Here is a 27,738-nt window from a genome sequence, read left to right as displayed (position 1 = left end):
TTGGGCTCCAGCCTTCTCCTTTGGTTTTTTGACGATTCATTTTAAAGATCAGTTTCTCAGCGAACGGGCTCGCTGGGCCCACATTCCATAGTGGAGCGGATTGGAACGCATCACGTGCCGACAGGCTCTGCCGTCACACCACTAATGCAGAAAATACTTGGAAAAAAACCCTGAAAGACAAGTCTGGGTCTGGATTTGCCCAGAGCATGGGTGAAAGCTAAAAATGATTTAACTGACGTGTCAAACAGCGCTCTGGGCATTGTGGCATAAAGCAGAGCGCGCTGCACGGCGTCAGTTATAAACTGAAAGAATTGTGTAACCTCAGATGAAAGTTTTTTGAAAATCACCATGTATTCTAGGTACAGAAATCAGGTCAAAATGAGCTGCTATACTGATACACTACCTTACTGTATTTCCTATCATTTCTATGGTAAGTTTTTTTTTTCTGGGCTCCAGCGTTTAAGAATGGCAGATAATAACCGAAGAAGAAACGGGAACCGAAAAATCCTGGGCAGACAGTTTAAATCCGTCCCAGCTGTTTTCTAACATTTTGGCTTTATCCAATACGGGGCACAAGGCAGGATAAAACCACATCTTCATCCTAAAACAGTTTGAAATTGATATAAGAGATATAAGATCACTTTAGTGGCCATATACAGTTTCTTGCATTAGGAATATGTCTTTTCGCAGACCCCAGCTTGCTCTCCATGAGACACACAGACAGGGAGAGAAGCTTGGTGTCAGAGCGCAGGGCCAGCCATTTATAGGGCGCCCCTGGAGCAGCTGGGGTTAAGGGCCTTGCTCAGGGGCCCAGTGGAGTAAGATTCCTCTGCCGGCCGAGGGATTTGAAACAGGCAACCTTCCAGCCACAGGCACAGATCCTTAGCTACAGAAGTAGCTAAGAAGTAACTAAAGTAGCACTCAGATGTTCACCTTGCCTGTTTTTTTTTTATGCATTGGTGAAGCCAAGGAGGACAAAACTCAAGAAGCCGAGCGGTGCGCAGCTCCTGGCGAGTCCGACGCCTCGACGCAGCTGAACGCGAGCCTGCAGCTGAACCGTGGGGGCTCTCATCTCCACACGAGGGGCTTGAGCCAGGGTGAGTGATTCTGTCAGGCCTTGGGGCCTCCCAGCGGTCTGACAGCTGAAAGCATGATAACAGAAAAGCACAGGAACACGAGGTCACAGACGAGGGCAAGACATGTAGCAAATAGTAGCTGACTGGCCCAAGGAGCTCATCCAGATAGAGCTTCAACAACACGGCCGGGAAGTCTGTCCCAGACTCCCACACCCCTTTGCGTAAAGAAATACCTCCTATTGTCAGTTTGAAATGCACTTCCACGTCGTTTCCACTTGTGTCTTTTAGTTAGGGGTGTCAGTGTTTTTAGTCGGCAGATTTGGAAAACTTTAAGCAAGATGTTTCACGTGTTTGTCCTGGAACGCTGACTATCGATTCAGTCGGCATCTATGACCATCTTTGACAGAAGCCAGTGCAGACTTGAAACCGTTTCAAATGCTGATACGTTACACGGACAGAGTGTAATGGCACAGTTGTGTCAACAAGGGTGTGTGTAAATTATTTCAACATACAAAAACATAAGGAGATATTAATCTTTTGCATCTTTCAACTTAGCAAAATGTCTGTGTGGCAACGCAGTGACCTGGCATCTAGCTCTTGTGTCCTGTGATGAACTGGTGTCCTGTCCTGGGAAGGACTGGTGTCCTGTCCAGAATTTAGCACCAATCTCATTTTGGGTCTGTTTTCAATTAATCTTCATCCCAATGCATTAGGTCTTACTACTGAAGGGAAAAGAGCTTGCATATTACACAGCCTGGAACAAGCCTGTGCAGTCTTCATCTCCACCAGAGTGTTATCACAGGTCACTGGCAGTTCATCTTGGTTGGCTAACAATTATACAACCATCAGCCATAAATTATGATGCCTGTGATCAGTGCTGTGACACATAAGCACTGTATGACTTGAGAGCTAAGCAATAAGTCTGATAATCGTAGATTACAAATGAGATTAGATTGACTTTTGATGTTGTCTTAAAAGACTTTTCGTTATAGAGAAACCCTCTGGGAGTGAAGTGTTGGATCTCTGACCACAGTCTGTAGACTATAGTCAGACAATAACAGAGGTGTCCAAGTCCAGTCTGGGGGCTGCTCTGTCTGTAGCTTTTCACTCCACTCAGACTGTTAAATACCTGATTGGTCCAGTTCTTGGCTCAATCAACATCAATGGCTGTTCCTAGTTCTTTAGGTGCTGGAGATGTAAAGAGATCTGATGAATTTCAACTCTCCAGGGCTGGAGTTACTGTATGCTGCTGTGGTCTGTAGATTTTACATTCTGTTTATACCCTTTGACATCAGGGCTCTTACTATAAACAAACTATTGAATTAGTACGTGTTTTAGGCTGTGCTTACATTTGACTTGTTTTTCAGGCAGATACTCTCTGTAAAATCCTTTACAATTGTAGCTCTTCCAAGTACATGCACATCCTCTCAGAGCCTGTTACAGTAGAAACAAAACTAAAGCAAATGGAAACACCGTGCAGTCTTAGACATTGCCCAAACAATATGTGGTTAAGTTTTGCCTTCCGGACAACCATGACGATTGCTCCACTAATGCAGCTCTTCCTTTAGGCTATATTAAAAATAAGTGTAGCTATTATACTTAAATCAATATTCTACCGTGTGACTAATGCTTTACTTTATTCATAGTGTACTTCCTAACTACTCTAGAGTTTTATTGTTTATTGTTTAAAGGTTCAAGAGAATTTAAATTATTCCAAGTCATGAGGATGCAATTTATTTATTTTAATGTTAAATTACTGTAAATTAGCAACCCTGGTGAATCAGAAAGATGCACATCAATATATGTCCAAACCTAAACTAACCAGCAGACTGTATACTGCATCTACAACTTTTGAAAAAGGAAATAAGAGCTTGTAAAGCTCTGTTTTTGCTCTAAAGTACTGTCTTCTTAGACAAAGAGTGGCTTTTTTTGTTTTTATTTTCGTAGATCCCCACCCATCCCATCAGATGGTTCCTAAAGACAAACCTCAGAATCTGTCGGCCCACAAAAACCAGGTTCTCTCAACCTACCTGAGCGATGTGAAAAAGGCCATTGGCCCAGCTAAATACAGCCAGTTCCATGAGGCAATACAGCATTACAAAAAGACTGATCACTATGACAGCATGGTTTCTACGGTGGTGGGCCTCTTCACTGAAAAACCAGAAGACTTCCACCTTCTGAGAAGTAAGTTATGTCATGCCATGTCATTTACCAAACCGCTTTATACCATACGGTGTTGTGGGAGGCCGGAGCCTACCCGGCAAGCAAAGAGCACAAGGCAGAGTACACCCTGGACGGGACGCCAGTCCATCGCAGGGCAAGTGCAAGCCAATCATACATGGGGGACAATATGGAGGCCACGGTAAAGGCCGAGGGGGGAAATTTAGCCCGGACTCCGGGATAACTCCCTACTCTGATTGAGAAATGCCCGGGGATCTTTAATGACCACTGAGAGTCAGGACCTCGGTTTAACGTCTCATCCGAAAGACGGCGCCCACTACAGTATAGTGTCCCTGCCACTATACCGGGACATTAGGACCCACACAGACCAGCAGGGTGAGCGCCCCCCGCTGGTCCCACTAACACCTCTTCCAGCAGCAACCATAGCTTCCCAGGAGCTCTCCCATCCAGGTACTGACCAGGCTCAACCCTGCTGAGCTTCGGTGGGGCCGCCAGTTGAGAGCTGCAGGGTGATATGGCTGCTGGCAGAAGCAAGTTATTCAAAACAAAAAAGGGGGTTCATTTCATACTGAAGCGTAGAAGCAAAGAACGTTTCAACTGTGGCTCTTGAGGTGTGTGAAGGCTCCTCCGATAAAATGTTTTTCTTTATTTTTCAGCTTGAGTATAAAGGGGCTCAATTTTTCTTTCATGCTGGCTGATTCCTGGGAATCGGGTGGAGGGATGTGGCGGGTCTGAGGGCTTTGAGTCACTTACAGTACTCACTTGCCCGCATAGCGCAGTGGAAACGAGGATAAGATCTGACCTGAGGAGCCCCAGTGCTGATGCTTCATCTCTGAGTTTTATGCCAAACAATTTTTTTTTGTACTTCTATTTTTGTCCTTTTTTGGGGTGGCATTTTTTAATTCTAATCAGACTTTCATGACTGGAAATTAAGGGGCTCAGCAGGGCTGACGAATTTATAGAATGAGTTATAAAATGATTGCACTAAGCTTTTGTGGAGGGAAAATACAAAAATTTGATATTCAGATTAAAGGTCAGCACTTTTTTCTTTCCGCTTAAAAGAGATGATATTAGAAAAATTAAGCATGTGAGGTTGTGCTTACTTGTTTCCCTTTTACAAAGGTCACGTGAAATTCTCTCGCCCACCTTCATCTTTCTGTGGTTCACATAGCCGGAAAATTATTTTTTTCCATTTGCTCTGATCTTGAAGACTATGAACCAAAGTGAGACACCTTTAAATTACGAAAATTTCACTGCCTATGCGAGAAAAAAAAACCAGCCTCTTTTTTGCTTTACTTAAGGTTTTTTGCACTTTCCAAATACATTTCAATACAATTCATTTCACATTTGGCATCTGCATTTTTATACTCCCGATTTTGGAATTGCCAGTTTAAATTAACTGTTGTTTCAGCAGGAAACGTTTTCCTGCAGGTCACACACAGGCTGCTCCACAGAGCTTCACAGGAGCTTGAGCAGTTGGGTAATACCCTCTGAGCTCACAGGGACCCTACAGATCCTAGGAGGTATTGTGGTATACTAGGGACATGCTGGCCATCCCAGAATGCACCATGGTACGCTAGGGACATGTTGGCCATCCCAGAATGCACTGTGGTACACTAAGGACACCCTGGCAGTCCCAGAATGCACTATGCTATGCCGTCTGACCTTCTCATCTTCAATTGACTGTAGCAGTAACCTCCCAAGGTTTCTCTGTTCACATACATCATCACAGAGGAAAACTAGGATTCTGCAGTTTTTTTTATAATTTTCCCTTTGTTTTTACTAGCATTTGCCATGTTTGTTCGCCCTCAACACAAGCAGCAGTTTCTGCAGATGTTTAAAGAGCTGTCTGGGGAGGAGAAGCAGTCATCTGTTAATGAGAATTTGAAGGCTGAACAGGCTGGCGCAAGCCTTGAGCTTCCAGGTAAAAATGTACAGTTTTTAATGTTTAATGTTAATGTTATCTCACCATCAGCTATCATTATACCTCGGTAACAGGATCAAGTTATAATGAAATAATATCAGACCAGTTTCTGTGTAACAGTACACTAATCAAATGAGCATACTGGAAACAGACTTTTTTTTCTATTTTACATACTGAAAAACTTTGAAATCACAGTTGGAGTACACCAAGGATCAGCACTAAGTCCTTTCCTTTTCATAAACACACTGACAGAGGAGGTAAGAACAGAAGTGCCTTGGGAACTCATCTTTGCTGATGATGTGGCACTGATGGCAGATTCAGAAGTAGAACTACAGGAGAAAGTGTTCAAAAAACACAGTCTGGAAAAGGGTGGACTGAAAATGAATGCAGAAAAATCTGAAATAATGGTAATGGAGAGAAGAGGAGATACTATGACCAATGTTGAGGAGACAAATGGAGGAAAACTGAAACAAGTTGATGGCTTTAAATACCTTGGATCAAAACTGGTAAAGGGAGGAGAAACACTGGAGGCAGTAAAACAAAGAGTGAAAGCTGGATGGAACAAGTGGAGAAAAATAACTGGAATAATCTGTGACAGGAAAATTCCTAGAAAGTTAAAGTGCAAAATGTACAAGACTTTGATTAGACCTGTACTACTATATGGAGCTGAATGCTTGGCAGTTGGAAAGAGGGAAGAGAACTTGATGAGAAGAACTGAAATGAGGATGTTGAGATGGATTCTGCAGATTTCAATGAAGGATAAGATCAGAAATGAAGAAATCCGTAGACGATGTAGGGTGGTGGATGTGGTTGAAAAGATGCGAGAGGCGAGTGTCACGATCGCTAACCCCTCCTCTTAAGGGAGCTCCAGCTCTTCCTCGTTCCCTCCCATTGTTTGCACCTGATCCCTATTCCCGTTCCCTCTTAAAAGCCAGGCGCTGACGCTCATCCGGGCTCTGCATCTGATTTCCATATCGTGCGAGTCCGGGACCTGGAAGCGCCTGGTCCCGTTAAGGTTTCAACCCCTGTTCCTGTTCCTTGTTCCCTGTCCGCCGGTTCCGACCCGGCCTTCGTGGTTTTTTAATTCTTGCTTTGATGGATCTCCTGGTTTTGGACTTACTCGTGTGTTTTGGATACTCTATGGATTACTCTCTGGGATTGTTCGCCTCGGCCACGCCTCCCCCGTGCACCAGCGCACCTTGGACACGCCCCCCCTGTCTTCAGCCCCGTTTTCCTGCATGACGTTTCCCCTGTGTTTCCCCACTCCGTCGGACTGTGTCGTCCGCATAGGGTCCGGAAAGAACTGTTCGTTACAGCGAGGTTACGGTGGTATGGACATATCATGAGGAGGGACGTTGAGGAAGTAACAAAGAGGGTAATGGAATTTGAGGTGGAAGGTAACAGAGGAAGAGGCAGGCCTAGAAAGAGATGGATAGATTGTGTGAGAAAAGATATGGAGGTATGTGAAGTGAGTGAGGAAGATGTGCTCGACAGAGACAAGTGGAGAAGAGCAACCAACGCAGCTGACCCCAGGACAGTCTGGGACTAAGGCTGTGAAAAAGAAGAAGAAGAAGAAGATACTGAAAAACGTTAAACATTTAATTTTGTGGAACCTTCTCCCATTTCAACCACTTTGCATTTTTTCTGAACTGCATTAAGGCAGTAGTTCATGCTGTAGTTCTTGTTAGGCTTTGTGAATGCACAGCAGCTTCTTGTACTTGTGGTTGATGGGGATTCATGTCTAGGAGGTGAAAAGGCCAATATTGATATCCATCATGTTAAATGAGCGATATCAAGTGCTACAAGTAACGTAGGCTTAGAAGTGATTTTGCATTAGCCAGCCTGGATATCCAGTTACAATGAGAACTGGCATGATTTACCACCCCTTTATTTTTGCTGAGCATATACTGTAATTACATTTACAAAACATCACATAATTTATCTGCAAATTAAGCTTTTTTGTTCATAAATATAATCAGAATAATCTTGATGACTGTGTAAACACTAAATGGATTTGATTATTTTTAATACTGCAGTAATCAGAAAAACACTCATTAATGCCTTATTCTTAAAGATTTTGGAAAGTGTATACAGGCTCGGATCTTACATCTTGAAATTCTCGTAATATTTTCAGTCCTATGCAAATAAATTGCTGAAAAGAATAATTTTGAAAAATGGATGCTTTTCTTTATTTCTGGAGAATTTATCATGTTTTTTCTCTCTCTCTCAAGTGTCAAAAGCTAACACTTCTGGAAAAGGACAAAGCAAGATCTCATCTTTCTTCTCCAGCAGCCTGCAAGTGAACTGTAAGTTAGAGAGCAGCCCAGTCAATGGACAGAGCAGCAGCTGACTCCTTTCTGTGAAACACAGACTTTTTGTTTCTCAAGCCTGGCTGCTTCTAAAAACTCATCTGAAAGTGATCTGAGAGATTTTACACTGTGATGTGAACTGCCTTTAAGACCAGTAATTGCCAGTGATTTCAGTAATATAACCCTCGCACTGTCTGTTTTTTTTACTTTTCCTTATTTCATCTGTGGTCTAGCCTACTTAGACTTTGGTCTTCTTTACTCTAGTCTGAATCTTTGCACTGTCCCTCCTGAACCTTAAACATGATTTCAGATCTCCCTCTGCCTACTGTTTCCTCATACCGAGAGCTCTTCCTGATCTAAACCCTCCTTTGATTGGTTGTGTATTGACCCCCTTCAATCCATGAAATCAAACCCAGGACATCTATCCTTTCCTTGGCACTGCAGAGTTCAACAATGGAATTGCACAACTGGACTGACCTCACAGGGTTGTAAGCAACCAGTATAATCCTCATGATCTGGATAAGGTTCTTCATTGTCTCTTAAGGATTAAACTAAACAAAACTAAAAACAGGTGACCAGTCAGCCTTTCTAACAGAACTGCTATTGTGTAAATGTCACGCTTGGTCATCAGGAACTTCTACCAGGAGAAATGTTCCTGTCTTATTGATGCAGAGTCATGCTCTAGAAACATTTGCTTTTTCCATATTCAGCTGAGTCACACGCCGTGTACAGTTCTCAGGTGCTTTTGAACTCATAGGCTGGAGTATCCCTGAGTTTGTTGCAGTGTTTCAAAACAACTGTAATGGTACATTTGTTCGAACTCTTCTTCTATTACTTTATTTAACTTTTACTTGCATTTTTGTCTGACAGTTTAACTAAAATTAAAAAAAGGAAACTAAATATCCTTGAAAGAGTGAAAAACAGGTTTGGAATGAAGTAATTTGCTTCATATGCCTGCCTCATAATGTAAGAATGTTGTGTAATAATGAGCATTTAATGAAAAGCTTGTATGTACTTGGTAAATAATTATTTTTTATATTTCATATTAAAGACAAGTCCTTTTCAGGTGTATATGCCAAAGTTGTATTACTTGAGCTCACTGAGAAACCTAATGATCCATACATGTTTTTAATTATTTTTTAGAACAAAAAATCGAGTTTAGAGTAGTTTTAGTAGTTTGGGAGTAAGTAGAAGTTCTTTTAGGTTATCAAATTAATCTTTGCAAGGTTTTTTTAAGTGCAGAGATTAAAAACCACCAAATGTTAATTGTTGCTAATTAATTTCCGAAGTCTTTTGTTAACGGTCTTTAAGGGAACATTGTCTTCCAGGCATATTAAAATAATTATGGCACAGGTAAAAGTTGGCTTAGGTTAATACTTGCCAGGCTACATCTCAAAGGCATGTAGGACTGCCTGGCACATTATTTTGAGACTTTCTAGAAAAATGTGCAATTGATCTCCTATGCAAACGCATCTCAAGTCAGTATTATTCTCAAGAATCTGTCATGCGATGTGGATGTGTTTTAGCTTTCATGGAGGACATTTGACAATATGGCTGCAGGTACTGCTGTGTCTTTTCTAAGAACTATCTAGGATGCTGGGTGTTTATTTATTGCACAAGGTCCTTATTCATGGAAAGTACAGGTCACACACTTCCAAAATTCTCTGTAATTCTTACTACAGAATTACTGTAATCAGATGAGACAAACTACCCTTTGTCAGCACTCAATGTGAACAGAATTCTCATGCGGGGCTGTGTTATTACATGGGAATTTGAGTATAAAAGAGGGCATTTTGAGGTTAAAACATGTTTTTATGTGGCTCTTTTATTTTGTTCACTCATTTCTAAATGTAGGATGGCATGGTATTTTGTAGGTGTAGGTGTGTTAATGTAGGTGGCTGGTATTGCTACAGTACCTTGCATTGCTGGGGCCCTGGGTTAATTCCTGGGGTACAGTCTGTGTGGAGTTTGTACAGTATGTTCATACAGACATACTGATAGATTAACCAGTATTGGCCCTGGTCGAGTGTGTGCATGCCCGTGTATCTGTCCTGCGATGGACTGGCATCCAGTCCAGGGTGCAGTGTCCCCTGTCTCATATCCAGTGCTTGCCCGGATAGACTCTAGCTCCCCTGTGATCCTGTATTGGGTAAGTCGGTTTGAGAATGGATGGATTTCTAAATGTACAAGCAGTAGCCAGTATTGACTATACAGATTCTGTTCCAGTTGAAAGATGAGGAAAATGAGAGAGACTAAATGCAACAGCAGCTTCCCAAGAGAAGCAAGAGGGTGAAAAAAGGCTCAGTGGAACTGGGTCTAGCAGTGTAAGGACTAGGTTGTGCACACTTGACAGGGGTGAAGGAACTGGCTGATCCAGTGCTGGAAACAGGTCCCACTGCTTTCAGCTCCAGAAAATGCCCTAAAATGTTCAGAAAAGTCATGTCAAAAGATTGATTGTACAGTCATTTTCGAAATACCAGAAATGTGTGTGAAAATGCTTTCTATTTTGATAAAGGCTGAGGTTTCAGAATGAAGGCAGAAAAACTGATTAAGTCTGAGACGCACATCATGTGGGAATAGAAGCACAAAGGACATCTTTTTTTTTTCCCCAAGAAAATTTGTAAATATTACTAATGCACCAGCTGCCTCATGTGATTTATGTATTTCTTTGTTGTTTTTTTTCACATTTTGAAAATTGAAAATCAGTTTCATTCTTAGTGTCATTATTAACAAAATGCAGCAACAGGTTTCAACCACTCTTTCAGGTTTACTTGCAGAATTTGATCTGTGATCTCCACTGCACAAGTCGCACAGAATAGACTAATGTAACCACATATAACCTAATTACTGAAAAGTATGAATTATTAATGCACTAAGGGCAGCTTGGTTCCTGTTTGACTCTGAAAAGAAAGAAATATAAAAGAAATTTGTCTGCAGAATTTTAATAGAGAAATAACAAAAAATGTAGAAGTCAGTTGTGTTCACAGCTCATGAAACTCCATCTATTGTGAGTAATGTGCAATAACTAAAGAAAAATTAAAGTTTCAGTCTTTTGAAAAGAAGTGCTAAAAACTCTGCTTTCAAAACAAGTTCAAAGCAGCACGTTCCATCACTGTTATAAACAAAAATCAATTTTCCTAAATATTACACAAAGTAAAACTTGTATTTTGCTCAACAGGACTGTCGTCTGTGGGAACTAATTAAAGGCAAATCTTTTGTCATTACCCTCACAAAGAAAAAGAAACCACAAAGCTTACATTGGCAGATTCCCACTGCCAAGAACAGTCTGTTGGTTCTATTTAAAAATTAAAACACCAACAGCCCCAGGCCTAAAACTGTCTGTAAACGTGATGCTACCATTTCCCTGTGAAAAACAAGCTGGAAAAAAGAGCTCCATTCTCTTTGTTGACAAGCTATGATGTCATTTAAAATCAGTGTCAATTTTTTTTATCTCTATCTCTACTATCAAATCTTTACAGCAGCTTAAGCTTGCTTAAGAATCCTTGCATGTGACTTACTATTGACCTTTGCCTCATTCATCATTCAGCTCTTTCAAATATGCTCCGTGTTCATCATGTAATCAAACCCGATGTTGCATTATGACTGTGTCTCATCTGTGATAGCCTCATGATGCACGGTAAGATACTGTATGTTCTAAACGTCTCCCCTGCCAAGGGTTAAAGAGACGTTAAGGAATTCAACATTTCTCAGATGTTTTTCTTTAATATGTTTGAAGCTGGGATTCAGGGTGACTGTGTGTTGCTGCCTAAAAGATCTTTGCTTTGATTCTTGCCTGGGGCCCTTTCGACTGGTGTTCATGTTTCCTAACAAAACATGCTGACTAGGTTAATTTCTAAATTTGCCTTGGGATGAACTGGGGTTTGGTCCTGCCTTGTGTCCTGTGATGGACTGGTGTCCTGTCCAGGGTGTGGTCCTGTCTTGTGTCCTGTGATGGACTGGTGTCCTGTCCAGGGTGTGGTCCTGCCTTGTGTCCTTTGATGGATCGGTGTCCTGCCCAGGGTGTGTCCTGTCTTTTGTCCTGTGATGGACTGGTGTCCTGGCCAGGATGTGGTCCTGCCTTGTGTCCTGTGATGGACTGGTGTCTAGACAGGACACAAGAGTCAGAAAGCAGGGCTTCACCCTAAACAGAACACCAGTCCATCACAGGACACAAAGCTGGACTACACACAATACATATGGAGGACAACACACAAATTAACTGAGATCTGACATCTATGCATATAATGTTGGAAACTATAGTCATGAAATATTTTCTGCATGTTCTGTTAGTTATTCTTTATGAAGACTGTAAACATCCATACTGTGTAAGTTGTGATGTTGATAAAGAATTACCTAAACACATCTATAAATCAAACATTTACATAGGAACCTGATTTGTTTGTTTTTTAAGCCAGTAATTGCTAACTTAATCTTTATAATTATGGGTCACAGTCTCTAAAGGCAGAGATTTAGCTAAAACTTTAACCAGACGGGTCGATTAATAAGGTTTTCAGATTTTTGCTTTAGCAGATATCGGACTAGAAGAGCAGTCTAAATATGCGCAGCGCCGTTTGTTTAATCCTACCAGATCTCTTAATCACAGATAATGTGGACGTTGACTGGTTTTGAAACTTGCGGGTTGTTGACGCATGTATAGAAACCATATTAATGAAAAACGATTAAGGGTTCAAGTATCTAAGTTAATTATTTTTTTTAGATCGCTAATGTGTTTTGCAATTACTGGATCTTACGCACCAAATCTGCTTTCCTATTCAAATGGGTAATTGACCCATCACTTGTTCTGGGGCCCCGAAGCAGGTAAAAAAAATCCAATTATGAAGCCCACTAAACACATTCAGAAGACTGGTGTCCATGATCGATGATGACTTTTACTACAACTTTGCATCTTTTGACTCGCCGATCTGTGGTCGATTTTCTTTCAGAAATCGAGTTCACTTCTGGAGTCGACTAGTACGTTGGACAGACCTACCGGTTCCTTTTCAACCAAAGCGCCGGTTTCGCGGCAAATGCTCAAATTTTAGTCTAAAACCTCCCACTCCGCCCACATAACACAGCCAGGGATTGCGGATATCGAACACCTGAAATTAGCGAAGTGGGAAATACAAGAAGCGAGACTCAGAAGTCGAGGAGGTGATGTAGTTTTGGTCTGCAGGTGTGTTTCTGTTCTTTCTTTAGTCTTTAGCGCGTAGTAGCTTTAAACCTAAAGAAAAGGTAATTGAGATTAAATAAATCTATCGTAACCAATCCGTACTCATCGCATTTTTTCCCCTGTTCAGGCAAACCTTTTACGGGATGCGTTTTATTTACTGGCATTTTATAGAACGTGTTGTTTTGCACTCGATAATCATTCAGAGCCGAAAATGTGAAATGGCTCTGCAAGTCAACATACTGTATAAGGACAGCAGTAATATTATGTCCACTTCAAAGAGGCGAGGCAGACGGTCCACCTATATTTCTCTGATAACATGCGCTAGTGTGCAGCGGCCACTACTGTAAGTACTGTAAGGCTTCAGTGTTGCTTGTCGTATTTGCTTTGGACGAGCAAATGGAAGTTTTGAATAACCTCATGTGACGCTTCTTTGGATTTGGATAAACTGTCTATAAATAACGAAACACTAGACCCCCAGAGCCTCCGGGGTCGGCCGCTGATTCTCGCATCGTCCGTACGGTCACCGTTGCGCCCCACTTGAAAAGCCAACATTTCCCCTCGGAATCTCCTGTCAGGGCTGTGCATGTGTTTTATCATGAGACTCGGCTCGTTTCCCCCAGTGGGTTGCGTGGGTGGAGGGCGTCACCGAATGTGCCAACAGATTTGATATTAAGAGTACATCGAATTGTTATAAAAAGCATCTCATAAGACGCAATACAATACATGAGGTGAATTCAACTACATTCGTGTCTGATCATAATGCCCTTATAATTATTGTTTTCTCCGGATCGTGCCGTCCATTCCTGTCAAGCGCAGAATATGTGTACAAACAATTCTTCTCTTGAACGATTGACATAATTTAATCATATAATGAAGCAGTCAGGTCTGAAAGAATGTTTTGCCTGCAATGCGCGGAAAAGTTCCTTATGACACTCTTGTAATGTATATGACGATTCCTGTCTCATAGTACATCGAGGGTGTCGCATCTGGGCATTTAGTTTGCAAAACGATTAACTGATTATGTTTTGTAGTTCACATTGTGGAGACCAGCTGGAGAATAAATAAACGCGCTAATAGTGAACTGATTTGAGCTCTATTGGATGACTAAGCACAAGCGGGAAATTGATCACCTAGATCCCTTTGCCGCAACTTTATACTGATCAATAGCGCATCTAGTTAGGCATTAACAGGGTATCTATATCAGAACACCCCCTCCGTCAGAGTGGAATGAGGGGTATTTGTACCATTATAATTGGGTTTATATTGTAACGCTTACGGTCGACAGGTACTGTGTAAGTCGCCGCCCTTCCCTGTGATAGCAGGACTACAGCTACTGAACTGTAAAGAGATCTCTCTGTAGCTCACCGGGCTGGGTCCTTGCTGAGTGACGCGGGAGTCCCGGGTTCGAGCCGACCTAATGCGGCGAGGGCGCCCGCCTGAGCCCCCGTTGCGTTACATTATTAATGCCATATAACGTGTTAAACTGTATATGCGGTTTACTACATTCCATCTTTATTATTTGATATCTGCACGATAATAAAACGTTTTATACACTCCAGAATCTGTTGTTTATTTTATTTTATTTTTTTTTTCCTGTGCCGATTCTGAGCCAGAGCTCAGGCTGTGGGACACAATCTTCCCCGTTCAGAATGAAACTGGAGCGGGGCACTTAAACCCGTCCGCGACTCATAATAACTGACGCACGACCTCTCTGCTCTCGCTGATCCGATCAAGATCAACACTCTTTATCCCAGGGATCGCCTCGCAACCAAACGCTCTGGGGGGGGGAAGGAGAAGGGAAAATTCCGGGATGTTTTAAGATATTTGAAACTCTCTCCCAGACGCAGATTAAGAACCAAAAGAAGAGGACATGTCCGTGGGGAAAAAACAACAACAACGGACGCTTCGTAACCCTAGGAATTAATTATTTAATTTCAAACTTTAGTACTATCGGTTGTAATTTTATTTTGATATGCATTTTTTTGTGAAGATTATTTCTGGAAAATTTTGCTTGTGGTAAATTGTGATGACAGACGTGTGAGTCATTCTTCCGCTTCAGTGACTGGCAGGTACTGTATAAAAACCCCGGGGCTCATGGAGACGGCATCATTAGAAAATGAACACGGTAAGTGAGCCCGTATTTTTTTCATTAATAAATAGATTGCGGGAGCCCAGATTCCACTGGCCCGTCTGTTGTCAAGCGACTGATTTAGCGTTTCTGAAAGATCATTTTGTAAGAAGGTATTGCTTAGGGCATGAAGATCATGGGTCCATTCAAAGAGTTCCTTAGACTGTTGAGGACTTTTCTAACGGTTCAATGTCTTGATGCTGCCAAAACACTGACAAGAGCTCCTTCAAAGTACTGTAATGACTGGGCACGGTGCATGTATTTTAAGCGCTGGCATCTGGCATTGTAATGTGACTGATGAACAGAAACGATCTTTTCACTGCAGTGACACGCTGTAGACCGTATATAATAGATACAGTAGAAGGGGTAGAACTAACCGCCTGTGCAGATTCAGGACTTTCACCTGAAGCTCCGCGCCACTCAGTGAAATCATGTAACCGCGGACGACTTTCAAATAAGAGCAGCGAAAGACGAACTTCTCTATCCCTCTCTTCAGACGGTGTGGTTTTGCTGCTCTGTCCTGGTTTTCGCTGCGGGCAGCGGCGCCTCGCTCACGCCGACCTACCAGTGGAAGGATGACAAGACGGGGGAAGCCGTGACGTGTGAGAAGTGTCCTCCCGGAACTCACATGAAGCGGCACTGCGGCAGAGACAGGCGGACCGAGTGCGCGCCGTGCCCCGGCCTGCACTACACGGAGTTCTGGAACTACATCGACGAGTGCCGCTACTGCAACGTGTTCTGCACAGAGAACGAGTTCGAGAAGCGCAAGTGCAGCCCGACGCACAACAGGCTGTGCGAGTGCCGGGCTGGTTTCTACCGGAGATACGAGTTCTGCATCAGACACAGCGTCTGCCCAGCTGGCGAAGGAGTTGTTGCGAATGGTACGTGTGTTCGGTAAAGAAAAATAGATTTTATAGACTAAGAATATATGGATTTTTTTTTTGCGTTTGGCATAAAGGCTTAGTGTGTACAAGAAAGTGGACATGAGCGCAGAAGACGAGAGTTTGAATATGTCCCAGGTTGAAAAAGCGAAACCTGGGACGTTTAAGCCCAGGTATTTAATGATGTGTCAAGTACCGTCTCCACTGAATATTTGAGGATGTCGTGAAATAAAAGATAATAGTGCGTAACAGATGCACCCAGCTTGGTTTTAAAAGTCATTTTTTTTAGCTGCACAGACATTGTTCAACTACACCTATTTTTTATAGTTACTGTAATAACGTCTGCTGTACTATAGCTGAACATAGGTCACGTCCATGCGCTTTCAGCTCCCGGCTCACTGCCCGTCTCTCTCCTTCCCGGTCTCCGCAGGCACGGCGCATGAGGACGTGCAGTGCCAGACCTGCCCCATCGGCTCCTACTCCTCCAGGCCCTCCGGCACGGAGCCCTGTCGGCCGCACAGATGGTGCCCTGCCGGGCAGATAGCCATCCCCGGCGACGACAAACACGACACCTTCTGTTCTTCCTGCAAGAAATACGGGAGCGAGGAAATCGCTAAAAGCGTTGAAGGTATTTTTTTTTGTTTCCAATTTAATTTCTTAGCCCTTACTAAGAGGGAGTGATATTACTGAAGCCTGTACTATTCAGGTGGCGAGAGATTTTTTTCAGTTGTTCCTGTCCCCCACGTTTGCAGAGCTCAAGGGCAAAAACTAAAGCTTTATCGTTAGACTGGATGAGTTCGGAGCCCGGGAGGGGCCATCAGTAAGAAAAAGGTTATATCGAGAGAATGATTTACAATTCGTGCGCACGGAATAGTTATATCGAGGGAACGATTTACAATTCGTGCGCACGAAATAACGTTTCTCTTTCCTCTTTCCTTCGGTAGCTGCGCGCACATAGAAAGCTTCTAAACGTAAAACGCCAGCATTATCCCCAGCTCCCATCGACGCTGTATCAAACACTAGTTAACAAGTTACCGTGTCTTTATATTAGTACAATGAAACCTAACTGTCTTGACACTGCTGCAGTTTATGAGAATGGAAAAAGATTAATTGAATTGACCTACTCCAAAGTAAAGAGTTAGAAAAACATTATTTCGTGCGCACGAATTAAAAGAACACGAGGGAACGATTTACTTGTTTCGTGCGCACGGATTGTAAATCGTTCCCTCGATATGATTTTTTTTCTCCTACTAATGGCCCCTCCCGGGTTCCGTAGCCAAGAGCAAAGCACACAATTGTATCAAAACTGAGTAGCCAGAACTCAAAAGGGCACTATTCCTTCTTAGAGTGACAGTGCATCGCAATCAGATTATTGTCCGTAGTTGAATGAGAATCACTTTCAGTTCTCTCGACATTGAGTTAAAGGACACAGCTCCAGTTTTTGCAGGCTATTCAGGTGTACCAGCAGAAACTGCTTCCATGTGACCAGGGCTCGGTTTCCCCTGCGGGGTTCATGACGCATTGCTGGGTATCTGAATAGACGGGAATTCTGTCACTTCAAAAGTGAAAACCTTTATTGTGCGTTTCAGGGAAAGAGTCATTGTGTAGGGTTACAGGTGATTTCCACTGAGCCGGACTTTGCATTGGGATTTTTTTTCCCCCTCTAACTTGTTGCATTCTGGCTCTAAGGTTCTGTTGAAGCCAGGAAATCAGGTGGGGTGAAAATAAATGGGAATGAATGGGTGCCATTTGTTTACACAGCTAAGAGGCTCTGCGACCGAGAAGTAATGGAGTACGTGGCACAGCAGCACCTCTCAGAAAAGAAGCTGAAGAGGCTTATGACTGTGGCCAAGAGGCGCACCCGGGAGAACGCCACTGAGCAGGAGGAGGGCACGCTCCTGAGCTTGTTGGACTCCATCTCGAAGAATGAGCACGGTCGAGATTTCATCGAGGAGATTCTTTTCATTTTGAAGAAGGCCAAGCTGGCGAACCTGGAGAAGAAGGTGAAGAGATGGTTTATGGAGCGTTAAGCCCCTGGGTCAACAGAGTCCAGCGTTTCCAACACGCAGGGCAGGAACTCTGCGTTTCGCAGGTTCTGTCCAATACTGGAGAAAAAGCAGTATTCAGTAGTTTTTGTTTTCCAGTTTTATTTTTTTAACAGTGCTGTGCAAAGCAAGTGAAAAACATTTTTTTGGCAACACAGTTAAGCTCGAATAATTTGTCTAGAATGGAAATCCTTGTGCATGTTCAAATATAGAAAACAAATTGCCTTCAAAGAGTGGATATTGGAACTGTGTTACCAATTTTGCCTGTGATTCCTGTTGTTAGTAGTAAGCCTTTAAGCTGAGGTAGTTAAGCATTATTGTCTTTTGAATAAAGTGCATTTGACATTAATGTGTTTGCTGGGAAAGAAGTGTAGATTGCAACTGTGTATTTAAAATAAGCTTGGGCACAAGACAGATGAATAAGGGTTTATATGACTATAAACTTAAGGTCACTATCATTTGGCTGTGCTCTTCAGCACTGAAATCATTTAGTTCCAGGAGTTTCAGATGCTTAATGGACTGCTTGTGACAAAGTCCTGCATTGTCCTGGATCTGTGTCAGGTTTCAGGATAAAAGACAAGGCAGAAAGGGAACATTTAGGGCTTATATCCAGCTCACCAGTGATGTTAACAGTGCCTTTCATTGGAATGGCAGTTTTCAAGAGTCCATGCTATGGCCATTAAGAAAAGTCTTAATTGTAGCTGCACTGATGTGTAAAACCATTTCAAAACTCAAGAGGGAACGATTGTGCTTTACGCAAGTTTCAAAGGATTAACCTTAAGTCTGCCAATGAAAGTAAAGGTACAGGAATTTCCAGCAGTTCTTTGGGTCTTTCATTTTTCCCAGCCTGCTTACTTACATATCAGGCCATGAGTGGGAATCGGGACCTGCCTGCTCTTGGAGGGCTCAGGCTTCATAAGGACCTGCAAATATCCAGAAGACGAAGAGAAGTCAGGACAGTCTTTCGTCCTGCCTAGATTTTTCTCAGGGTGTACATCTTCCTGCTTACCTTCCATTGTAAATGACATCTTTTATAGCCATACATTGACACATACCGCCCTCTTTGTGTTGTTGCTGGTTGTTTTGTTACTTGTGACTTAATGTTATTGCTCTTAAATTATTTTTAAGACTGAAGTATTTTATATTATGTACAGACTATATACAGAGATATATTTTTGAACAACATAAGCTAACTTTCCTCAAGTCCGTTGCTTTTGCGTGCTTGTCCACCGAGTTGAATGCTGTTGTCCAGTGAGAAACTGAGGTATTGATTATTTGATGTGTTGATTATCCTTTATCCCGAGGATGTCATTGATACAATTAAAATGAATTTCAAACCATAAGACTGTGTGTGCATGTTCTTCACGTCTTTGTCTTTGACTCTCCTGCCAGGATCTTCCTAATTCTTGGCAGCGTTCATTAAAAAAAAATGCTTACAGCTTTCAGTAGTGAAAGTATTTTTATATTGGAGTTATCTTGCAATTTCCTATTGCTCTACTATTTATTGTGGTTTAGCTTAAGGCGACTTTTACATTTCATTTGCAAATTGCTGTTAAAAGTAGATTATGTGCCTCTTTCAATACTTGTAATACTTTATTGCCATAACTATTTGGAATATGGAATTTTGTTTGTTGAGCTCAGACATTTAAAGACGAACAACACAAATACACAACATAAAGCCAATAACAGAAATACATCCAACGAGCGCATTCACAAACCTTAAAACACCAGCATTTAAATAACAGTGAGATATATGCAGCCAGCAGCCATATCACCCTGCAACTCACAACTGGCAACCCACTGAAGCTCAGCAGGTGTGAGCCTGGTCAGTACCTGGATGTGAGACTTCCTGGGTTGTTGCTGCTAGAAGAGGTGTTAGTGGGGCCAGCAGGGGGCGCTCACCCTGCGGTCTATGTGGGTCCTAATGTCCCAGTATAGCGACGGGGACACTATACTGTAAACAGGCACCGTCCTTCAGATGAGATGTAAAACCGAGGTCCTGACTCTCTGTGTCGTTAAAAAAAATCCCAGGGCATTTCTCATAAAGAGTAGGGGTGTAACCCCGGCGTCCTGGCCAAATTTCCCTTTGGCCCTTACCAATCATGGCCTCCTAATAATCCCTATCTACGAATTGGCTTCATTACTCTGCTCTCCTCCTCACTGATAGCTGATGTGTGGTGATTATTATTATTATTATTATTATTATTTTATTATATAACAGTGGAGCCTGATAAGAGTAACAATGTACCATCGACACTGCTCCGTCTAGCTGCTGCTTATCCTGGGCTGAAATTTTGCCAAACTACACAATTATGGGGAAGATCAAAACATTCTCAGGGACAGATCTGTAGAAAAAGGTCATTGCTTCATGTGACATTTCAAACTATCTTAACTGTTCAGGTGGCTCTTTCCCAAGACCAGAGCTTGTTTTTGAGTTTTCACCCACACAAAAACCCAAGGGGTTCCAGCAACATCTATTAACCTAAAATACCTCGTAGACGACACCTGTAGGCTTACAAGCAGCATCTCGAACCATAGTACATCTTCAAGAATAGGATTAACTAGACCTCAGATCCCCAGTCCCATTGTTCTCATACTGTATGTCACCCTAAATAGCCTGTTATTTCAAGGGAAGGGACACCTTTTTAAGCGGTTGATCAATCAAGTAAATAATGTTTCAATACAGGGCAGCATTGGGGTGAGTAGTGGTTGACGTTGCTGAATCACAGTACAGGGGCTCTGAGTTCCATTCCTGGGATGGTCTGTGTGGAGTTTGTATGTTCTGCTTGAGTTTCCTCCAGGTGCCCTGGTTTCCTCCCACAGTTCAAAGACATACTGGTAGGTGAATTGGCTTCTGGGAAAATGGTTCCTGGAGTGAGTGTGTGTTTGTGTCTGTGTCTGTGTCTGTGTGAGCTCTGTAATGCCTTATACTCATTGTTTTCCAGGACAGACTGGCTCCTTCGCAGCCCTGAATTGGATTAAAGTGGTTAGAAATGGATGGACGCTTCAATGAGAGATGAAGATTAAACTGTGTTCCAAACGATCTGTCAATGACTTAATTCAACAAACTGCCTATATAACCGATCATAGTGAAATTGTCTCAGGCCTTTATAAATGTATGTTTTGAAGGACACTTGTAATACCTGTTTGAGGTTTGAGGACCACTGTTTGAGATCCCTGAACTAGATGTTGGAAAATCCACAGGCATCCTTATTACATTTCAGTGTATGTGTGGATGGTCCGTTTCAAAAATAGTTCTTGAATTTATAAAATAGCTCAGGTTAAAAAAAAACAACATTTATTTTTGTAAAGCCTTGGGCCTGTGTGTTATGTCTCCAAAGGCCACCCACAGTTCTGGAACTACATGTTGCCCACCGTTGCTTCTCTAGGACATGAGCCTCTCTGTTGCACTCAGGGTTGTTAGAATGTGTAACGTGTGTGGAGAAGAACTTGTTTGGGAATGAACGGCAGGGACACAGCAGTGGCAGATAAAGACAAAGATGGGGCTTGGAGGGCAAAGTAGGAGTACAGAGGGCTTGTAATGTGATTGGAGGCTTCTGAGAGGCCATCATGTGAACCATGTGCAATTAGTTGAGCTGGAAAATGAATGGCCACTTCAGGTCACACAGCAGAGATGGAGAGGGAGAATTCAGGGCCCTGGCCATCTAGTGCGCTGGACAACCAGTGTTATCTTGGGCCAATTAAAGTGTCTTGTGCTCCCTGGGTGATTGATTCAACAGTCACCACAAAAGATCTCATCTCTGTATGACTTTCCTCTGTCGTTTAAAATCTGTCGCTTGCCTGTTACCTCTTCATGGGGAGCTATACCAGCTGGACTGCAGTATGGGGTAATATCTTCTCTTAAACCACAGAAACATTGCTTTAAATGTGTGCAGACAACATCACCTCATAAGTGGCTCCAAATGTAGACTACTCCCGGCCTTCAGGGTGGATCTGATACCCATCTAACCATTTCAGGAGTGCTCTGTGTGAGAGTGCCTGTGGAAATACTTGGCAATTGATAATGATAAGACTGGTATGATGATGACAAAGCCCTCAAGCACCCAACAATTCTTTCTCAAGGAGAGTTGAAAAATTACTATCAGGGGTGTAAATACTTTTAAGCATCATTTATTTTCAAAAGGCAGTGGCAGAGTAGAGCAGAGGTCGACATTGCTGTCTCTCAGGGCTGGGTCCCTGGGTTCAACTCCGGACCTGGGGTACTATCTGTGTGGAGATGTTCTCCATGTGTTTGTGTGAGTTTCCCCCCAGTTCAAAGACATGGTGGTAGGTTAATTTGCTTCCGGGAATATTGACCCTGGTGTGAGGGGGGTGTGTCTCTCTGTGTGATGGACTGGCGTGTTGGCCAAGGTGAATTCTACCTTTTACCCACTGCTGGGATGGGCTCCAGCTCCCCCATGACCCTGTACTGGGTAGAGTGGTTAGAAATGGATGCACAGATTATGTTGAAAAATAGATACATATGTTGGACAGATTGGGTTTTGTGATACTGAGTACTGACAGTCCTTTATGCAACAAATACTGTAACCAGACATTTGCTTACATTACATCAATCCTGTGAATACTTTTTTTGTCCACTGTACTCTGTTGCTGTACCAATGACGTAAACCCCTGTATGGAAATGCAGAGTCACCAGGTGTCTTCATTCAAGTTACCGAGTGGAAGAAATCACGTCACCGCTTAAGACACAGAGGTAATCACCTTTTTCATTCCTTTCAGGTTGAGTACCAACACCAGTTTACACCTTCCTTTCCCTCAACAAAAGGCTGCCATAAAAAAAGTAAACATGGTTCATTCTGTGTGCAAGAATTCTCTCATTCATGCCTGGTCACACCCTTGCTGACTGCTGTGGCAACGCTTAGTGTGCTTATACAGTACATGCTCTTTCTTCCCTCTTTTAAATGTCATGCAAGTGCATTTAGAGTTTATACTCACGCTAACTGCAAGGGCTGGGTGAAGTGCTGAAATGAAAGTCAACCAAATGGAACAGCTTAAGTATTGCTGTTATCATCACTTACTGTATGTCTTAGCACAATAGTAGATTCCCATTAACAGAAAATAATTATGAATATAATTAATACATCCACTTTATCCAGTCCAGGGCTGGGGGGAGCTGAAGCCTATTCCAACAAGCAATGGGTGCAAAGCAGGATTCACCCTGGATGGGATGCCAGTCTATTTCCAGGCACACACAGATACAAACACGATGTTTTCAGAGGCCAATTCTCCCATGAGTATGTCTTTAGGCTGAGGGAGAAACCCAAGCAAGACCAGGGAGAACATACAAACTCCACACAGACAGCACCCCCTGGTCTGCAGTTGAACCCAGGGCCCCAGCACTGCAATCAGCAATGCTGACCACTGCACCAGCGTGTCGTCCAGCACAGCTAATCGTATAACTGGTCAAAATTCAGACACAATGAAACCAAATCTCGGCACAAAGAATTTGAATAATCATGTGCACAAATTTTATTTTTCAACACAGTGCTGCACACCTGCACACCACTGCACTGCATCACTGCCCAGATGAGAGGGGATCGCGGAGCCCATCTTTCTCAGCTGGTTGTGAGTAGTTATTGGATCCCAGGACCTCATCCAGGTGAGATTTAACAGACATTGGGGTTCCAGCTTTAACTCAACGGCTGGATAGCATATTCTAGACTGTTTTTTTTCCAGTTGCATCCTGTCCTCTGGTTTATTTGTTGTGATTAATTCTGACAAACTCCACTGGGCCAGAGCCTCCCCGCTCATGGCTAGAAACCTTCAATACTGGTAGCCTGTCTGGATAGTCCCTACTCCTTGCTTCGACAGAGCTCTGGCCTCCCCAGAAAATGCGGAAATCATGCAATGGAAACACTCTTCGTCATCGGGAATGTTATGATAATATTATTCGATTAAGAGAAGAGCGCTCACAGGGAAATATGCCTCAGGCACTTAATAGGGGGGCCTAAACCACAGGCAGACAGGATGTGTCAGTCACATGGGCAGGACTAACAACTGTGTATGAGAAACGTAAACTGAGTAAAACTTGAACCCACGACGGGAGAAGTGGGTGTGCTTGTCTGCAGGAGATTAGGGAAAGAAACATATGTAATCTGCATGAAAGAATTCCATGAATGTAGTATTTTGCTCACTACAGCGAGGGAACGCAGACTTATTAGCTGGTACGAGGAATGACATCAGTGAGGTTTTTATATAGCAGCATTAAAGATTTTACACAAAGTTTTATATTGTACTTCTTGGCATGCGTACACAAACAAGGCCTTATTTTTACAGAGCAGCTGTATTTTTGTTCATTCCACAATAACCCCTTCCATAAAGTTTTACAACCACTGTGTTCTTTAAGAAGGAAAGGACAAAAAAACATGTGTGTTGATATTACTCACAAAGTAAGAGCTGTAAGATATATTTGGCCTGGGCAGCACAATGGGTTCAGTGTGTGGGGAGTCTGTGTGTTCTCCACAGGGGTTTCCTCTGGGTGCTCCAGTTTCCTTCCCCAATCCAATGACGTGCTAGTAGGGTTAATAGGCCTCTGGGAAACCGGACCCTGGTGTCAGCATGTGTGTCTGCCCTGCGTTGGAGTGGTGTCTTAAACAGGTTGCGCCCTACCTTGCACCCATTGCTTGCCATGGTAGGCTCCTGCTCCCCTGTGACCCTGAAGTGGATGAAGCAGCTCAAAAATGGATGGAGGGATATTTTATTTGACCTAAAAGGGGGTGCTGGTGTGAAGGGGGTTTTTGCAGAGGGACCCAGTGCAGGCACCATTGGGTGGAGCAGTGGCCCTGTGGCTAAGGATCTGCGCCTGTGGCTGGAAGGTTGCCAGTTCAAATCCCGTGGCCAGAAGTGGAATCCTATGTTGGGCCCCTGAGCAAGGCCCTTAACCCCAGCTGCTCCAGGGGCACTGTACAAAGGCTGACCCCCAGCTTCTCTTTCTCTCTCTGTGTGCCTGTGTGTCTCATGGAGAGCAAGCTGGGGTTTGTGAAAAGACAAATTCCTAATGCAAGAAACTGTATAGGGATAATAAAGTGATCTTATTTTATCTGAAGTAAATCCCACCTAGATTCTCACCAACACATGAAGGGAAGCTTTGCTAAGTTGTCTCTCTACCCAGACAGTGTGTCCCTTTCTTGCTACGCGGCTACCAACATTCAGGACCATGAACTGTCCATACCACAAACGCAAGGAGACATTCGAAATGCTTTTGTTGTGTGTTATTGAATTGGCAGTTTATTTTCTCCTTTTCACACAGCTGAAGAAAAGACTTGCTTCTGTTGTGAAAGTGAACAGTGAGGGCTACAGAGAACAGAGAAGCACCATGGACATGCGCTACAAAGAAATGCTACAAAAAATATACTTTTCTTAAAGGGAAACTGCAGTCCCAAGTTCTCAGACCAGTTACTAAATCTCAGTAACTAAATACATTCATCGGTAGTATCGCAAATTCCAAGTTAAGCTCAAAATACAAAGTACAGTATTGTTGCCATGTTGTCGCAAACTGCTGGTGACATGATGTGGCCCTTCCTGCTCATTAGTCTTTGTAACGACTAATGGAATGCGATATATGAGGGAATAAGTACAGATTGTGCAGCAGATATTTCACCACAGAAATATTCCAATGTGATCTGAATGCAGAATTAACAGTAGTATTTGTTGGCAAAACCTTCTTGAAATCGAGAGCAATATTTCTAGTGGATTTAAAGAGTGTTAATAAGCCTGCTTGTTTACAATGTCACAGGGCTGCTTCATGTCACTGAAGATTTGCCTTGTATTGAATCGTTCTGAATTTGACTATGACGCTGGAGGTTTGACATGTTACTGTGTACACTTTACTTTTACTGCGGTAAAATTCCCCTTTAATACCTGTTGAACCTGTCCTGTCAATGTAGCATTTTTTGAACTTTCCAAAAGAATAACTATCCCATTACGTGGATACCAGTGGCATGATTACTACAGTATGTCTCTGACCAGACAGCTGTCAGGGATATCCCTAATTTTTTTAAACATGACTCAGAGTCAAGCAATAATACTGTCATGTGCAACAGATAGCAAAAATAAACAGTGTTAGTCACTCAGGTAAAAGAGGCACACCGATACTAAAGGGTTGCTAGAAGTACCAGATTTTATAGCGTGATGTGTCTCTGTGTAAAGGGCAAAGAGTATTTTTGAGGAAGTTATCCTTCTTTTCCATGACTTGGCAAAACTGCACGGGGCTTGCGCAATCTGGCCTACCTTAATTTCCCCTTTTAATTCAATTTCTGCAGTGGTCTTCTCTGCCTTATCTGCTGTGCAGAGAGGCTGCTGGTGCAGTCCTCAGACAGTTGGTTAGAGGAGCCCATGGTGTCACACACAAATGAGATACTTTCTTGACAAGAAGAAACACCAGATTATGATCAGTTGTACCAGAAACAACCCCACCACTTTCAAAATGTAAGCAGAATATTTCAGCAACTCAACCTTTATTTTTTATACACTCTCAAAAATTAATTCTATTCAACATCAATTCATGAAATGGATCAAGATTCCGTTTCTTTAATGCAGGGTGATTATTTAGCACTCATGAGCTGAAGGGTCTTGCCACGTTTAGCAGTCTGAAAGCTGAAAGCACTTTGTTTATGGTCAAGGTGTGATAGTATTGTCCCTTCAGGCTTGCTCTGCTGGGTTCTCGATTCTCTGGGTATGATGTTGGTGATGCCTGGTCAGCATCATTTCCTGACAATCAGTGCCAAGAAGCAGGAGAATGCTGGGAAGAAGAGGGGGATTTGACAGTACAGTGGGTGAATGATGTCGTGGGCCACTTTCCTGACTCCTTTCCTTCCAGTTCACTGGAATAATAATAATAATAATAATAATAATAATAATAATAATAATAATAATAATAATAATAACTTACACTTACATAGCGCTTTTCTGGACACTCCACTCAATGCGCTTTACATGTAATGGGGACTCCCCTCCACCACCAGCAATGATTAGCCCCACCTGGATGAATTGCGCCTGTTTACAGTATTGTGTCCCCGTCACTATACTGGGGCATTAGGACCCAAATGGACCGCAGGGTGAGCGCCCCCTGATGGCTGGATGTGGTGGCATGTCAATGAACACTGGTCACTGGTGATTCTCTTCTATTCGTGCTGCTCTTCCTAAACTCAGCTTGAGCGCACCATGCTATCGGGCTCTGACCTTCTCCTTAAACCTCATCTGAAGGGCTGGTTCTGACTTCTGTGCCTGCGCCGTCGCCAGATTAAGACGATACTGAGTGTGTCTACGAACTCCAATTCCAAGAAGTTAGACAAAGTTCAACAGAAGTGGTTCACATTTCTAATGCAAAACAGTACTATGACCTGACTGGGAGTTCTCTTAAGCTTATAAACAAAAAACAGAACTGTATTAATCACACTAGATAAACATCAACGTAAAGCATTTCCATACGAGGAAAGCAGGGAGGGAGCACAAATTAAAATGTTAGAAAAAGTATATTGTTAACAATATATTTGTGTTTATATAGTGCTACTGTATACCCACTTTACTGGAAAGTGAATGGGTTATTCCCAATATATACATAAATAATAAATGAGGGGGAGTAACTCCTGTTTTCAGATAACTGAACTGTTTCCGAGAGAGAATAAAAAAAAAGAGGAATATGAACTTTGAGATTAGTCTCTACTGTAATAGTGGTGAGGGGAAGTTGTACTATCACTGCCTCGCGTTTTTGTCAGTCATTATTTAAGAGCTGGAACTACTGGATTATGGTCAGAAAAGCAGCACTTGCAACCAGCAAGCCAATTCAAAAAACATCACGAGAGCTACACTTTTTCAACATTTTAGAAAGCTGTCCCTGTTGTAGCCGAGAGTAACTGTCCTGAAAGGGGTTACAGGCGTACTGGTTGTTAAATGAATAAGCTGGTATATAAGGAATAAAGATGTCTGAGGCAGTGTGCTGTGTTCTAATAATATAGCTCAGAACGTTATTCCCGGACTTGTTAGCTTTTCCGAGAATGTCTGT

General features: G+C 42.7%; 2 protein-coding genes and 1 long non-coding RNA gene across 4 annotated transcripts in view; 2 read left to right on the top strand and 1 right to left on the bottom strand.

Annotated features, from left to right (window-relative positions):
- rtel1 (regulator of telomere elongation helicase 1) overlaps positions 1 to 8,559 on the top strand; it is a 75,155-nt gene extending 66,596 nt beyond the window's left edge. For both annotated transcript variants that reach the window (XM_088608311.1, XM_088608310.1), the window contains 4 exons: positions 966 to 1,097; positions 3,024 to 3,260; positions 5,044 to 5,181; positions 7,413 to 8,559. In XM_088608311.1, coding sequence (XP_088464437.1) covers positions 966 to 1,097; positions 3,024 to 3,260; positions 5,044 to 5,181; positions 7,413 to 7,531 — 626 coding nt within the window. In that variant the 3' untranslated portion in view covers positions 7,532 to 8,559. The remainder of the gene's footprint in view (positions 1 to 965; positions 1,098 to 3,023; positions 3,261 to 5,043; positions 5,182 to 7,412) is intronic.
- LOC148648039 (uncharacterized) lies at positions 929 to 15,287 on the bottom strand. Its single transcript, XR_015926808.1, has 2 exons — positions 15,166 to 15,287; positions 929 to 1,142 (listed from the first exon to the last, which is right to left on the bottom strand). It is a non-coding gene; the product is annotated as an uncharacterized LOC148648039 (long non-coding RNA).
- On the top strand, positions 14,304 to 19,057 carry LOC148648038 (tumor necrosis factor receptor superfamily member 6B-like). Its single transcript, XM_088608312.1, has 4 exons — positions 14,304 to 14,785; positions 15,285 to 15,669; positions 16,100 to 16,297; positions 17,431 to 19,057. Exons 1-4 carry the CDS (start codon positions 14,777 to 14,779, stop codon positions 17,697 to 17,699), a joined length of 861 nt encoding a protein of 286 aa, XP_088464438.1. The 5' UTR covers positions 14,304 to 14,776; the 3' UTR covers positions 17,700 to 19,057.
- The last annotated feature ends 8,681 nt before the right edge of the window (positions 19,058 to 27,738 follow it).

This window comes from Lepisosteus platostomus, chromosome 15, assembly GCF_059453375.1.
Source record: "Lepisosteus platostomus isolate fLepPlt1 chromosome 15, fLepPlt1.hap1, whole genome shotgun sequence".
In the NCBI taxonomy this organism is placed as follows: Eukaryota; Metazoa; Chordata; class Actinopteri; order Semionotiformes; family Lepisosteidae; genus Lepisosteus; species Lepisosteus platostomus.
This window is presented reverse-complemented; position numbering and strand designations above follow the sequence as displayed.

Excerpts from the sequence above, each read along its gene's own strand:
- LOC148648038 (XM_088608312.1), top strand. Across the intron at positions 15,670-16,099 it reads CGAAGGAGTTGTTGCGAATG|GCACGGCGCATGAGGACGTG; the intron begins GTACGTGTGTTC and ends CGGTCTCCGCAG. Across the intron at positions 16,298-17,430 it reads AATCGCTAAAAGCGTTGAAG|CTAAGAGGCTCTGCGACCGA; the intron begins GTATTTTTTTTT and ends TTGTTTACACAG.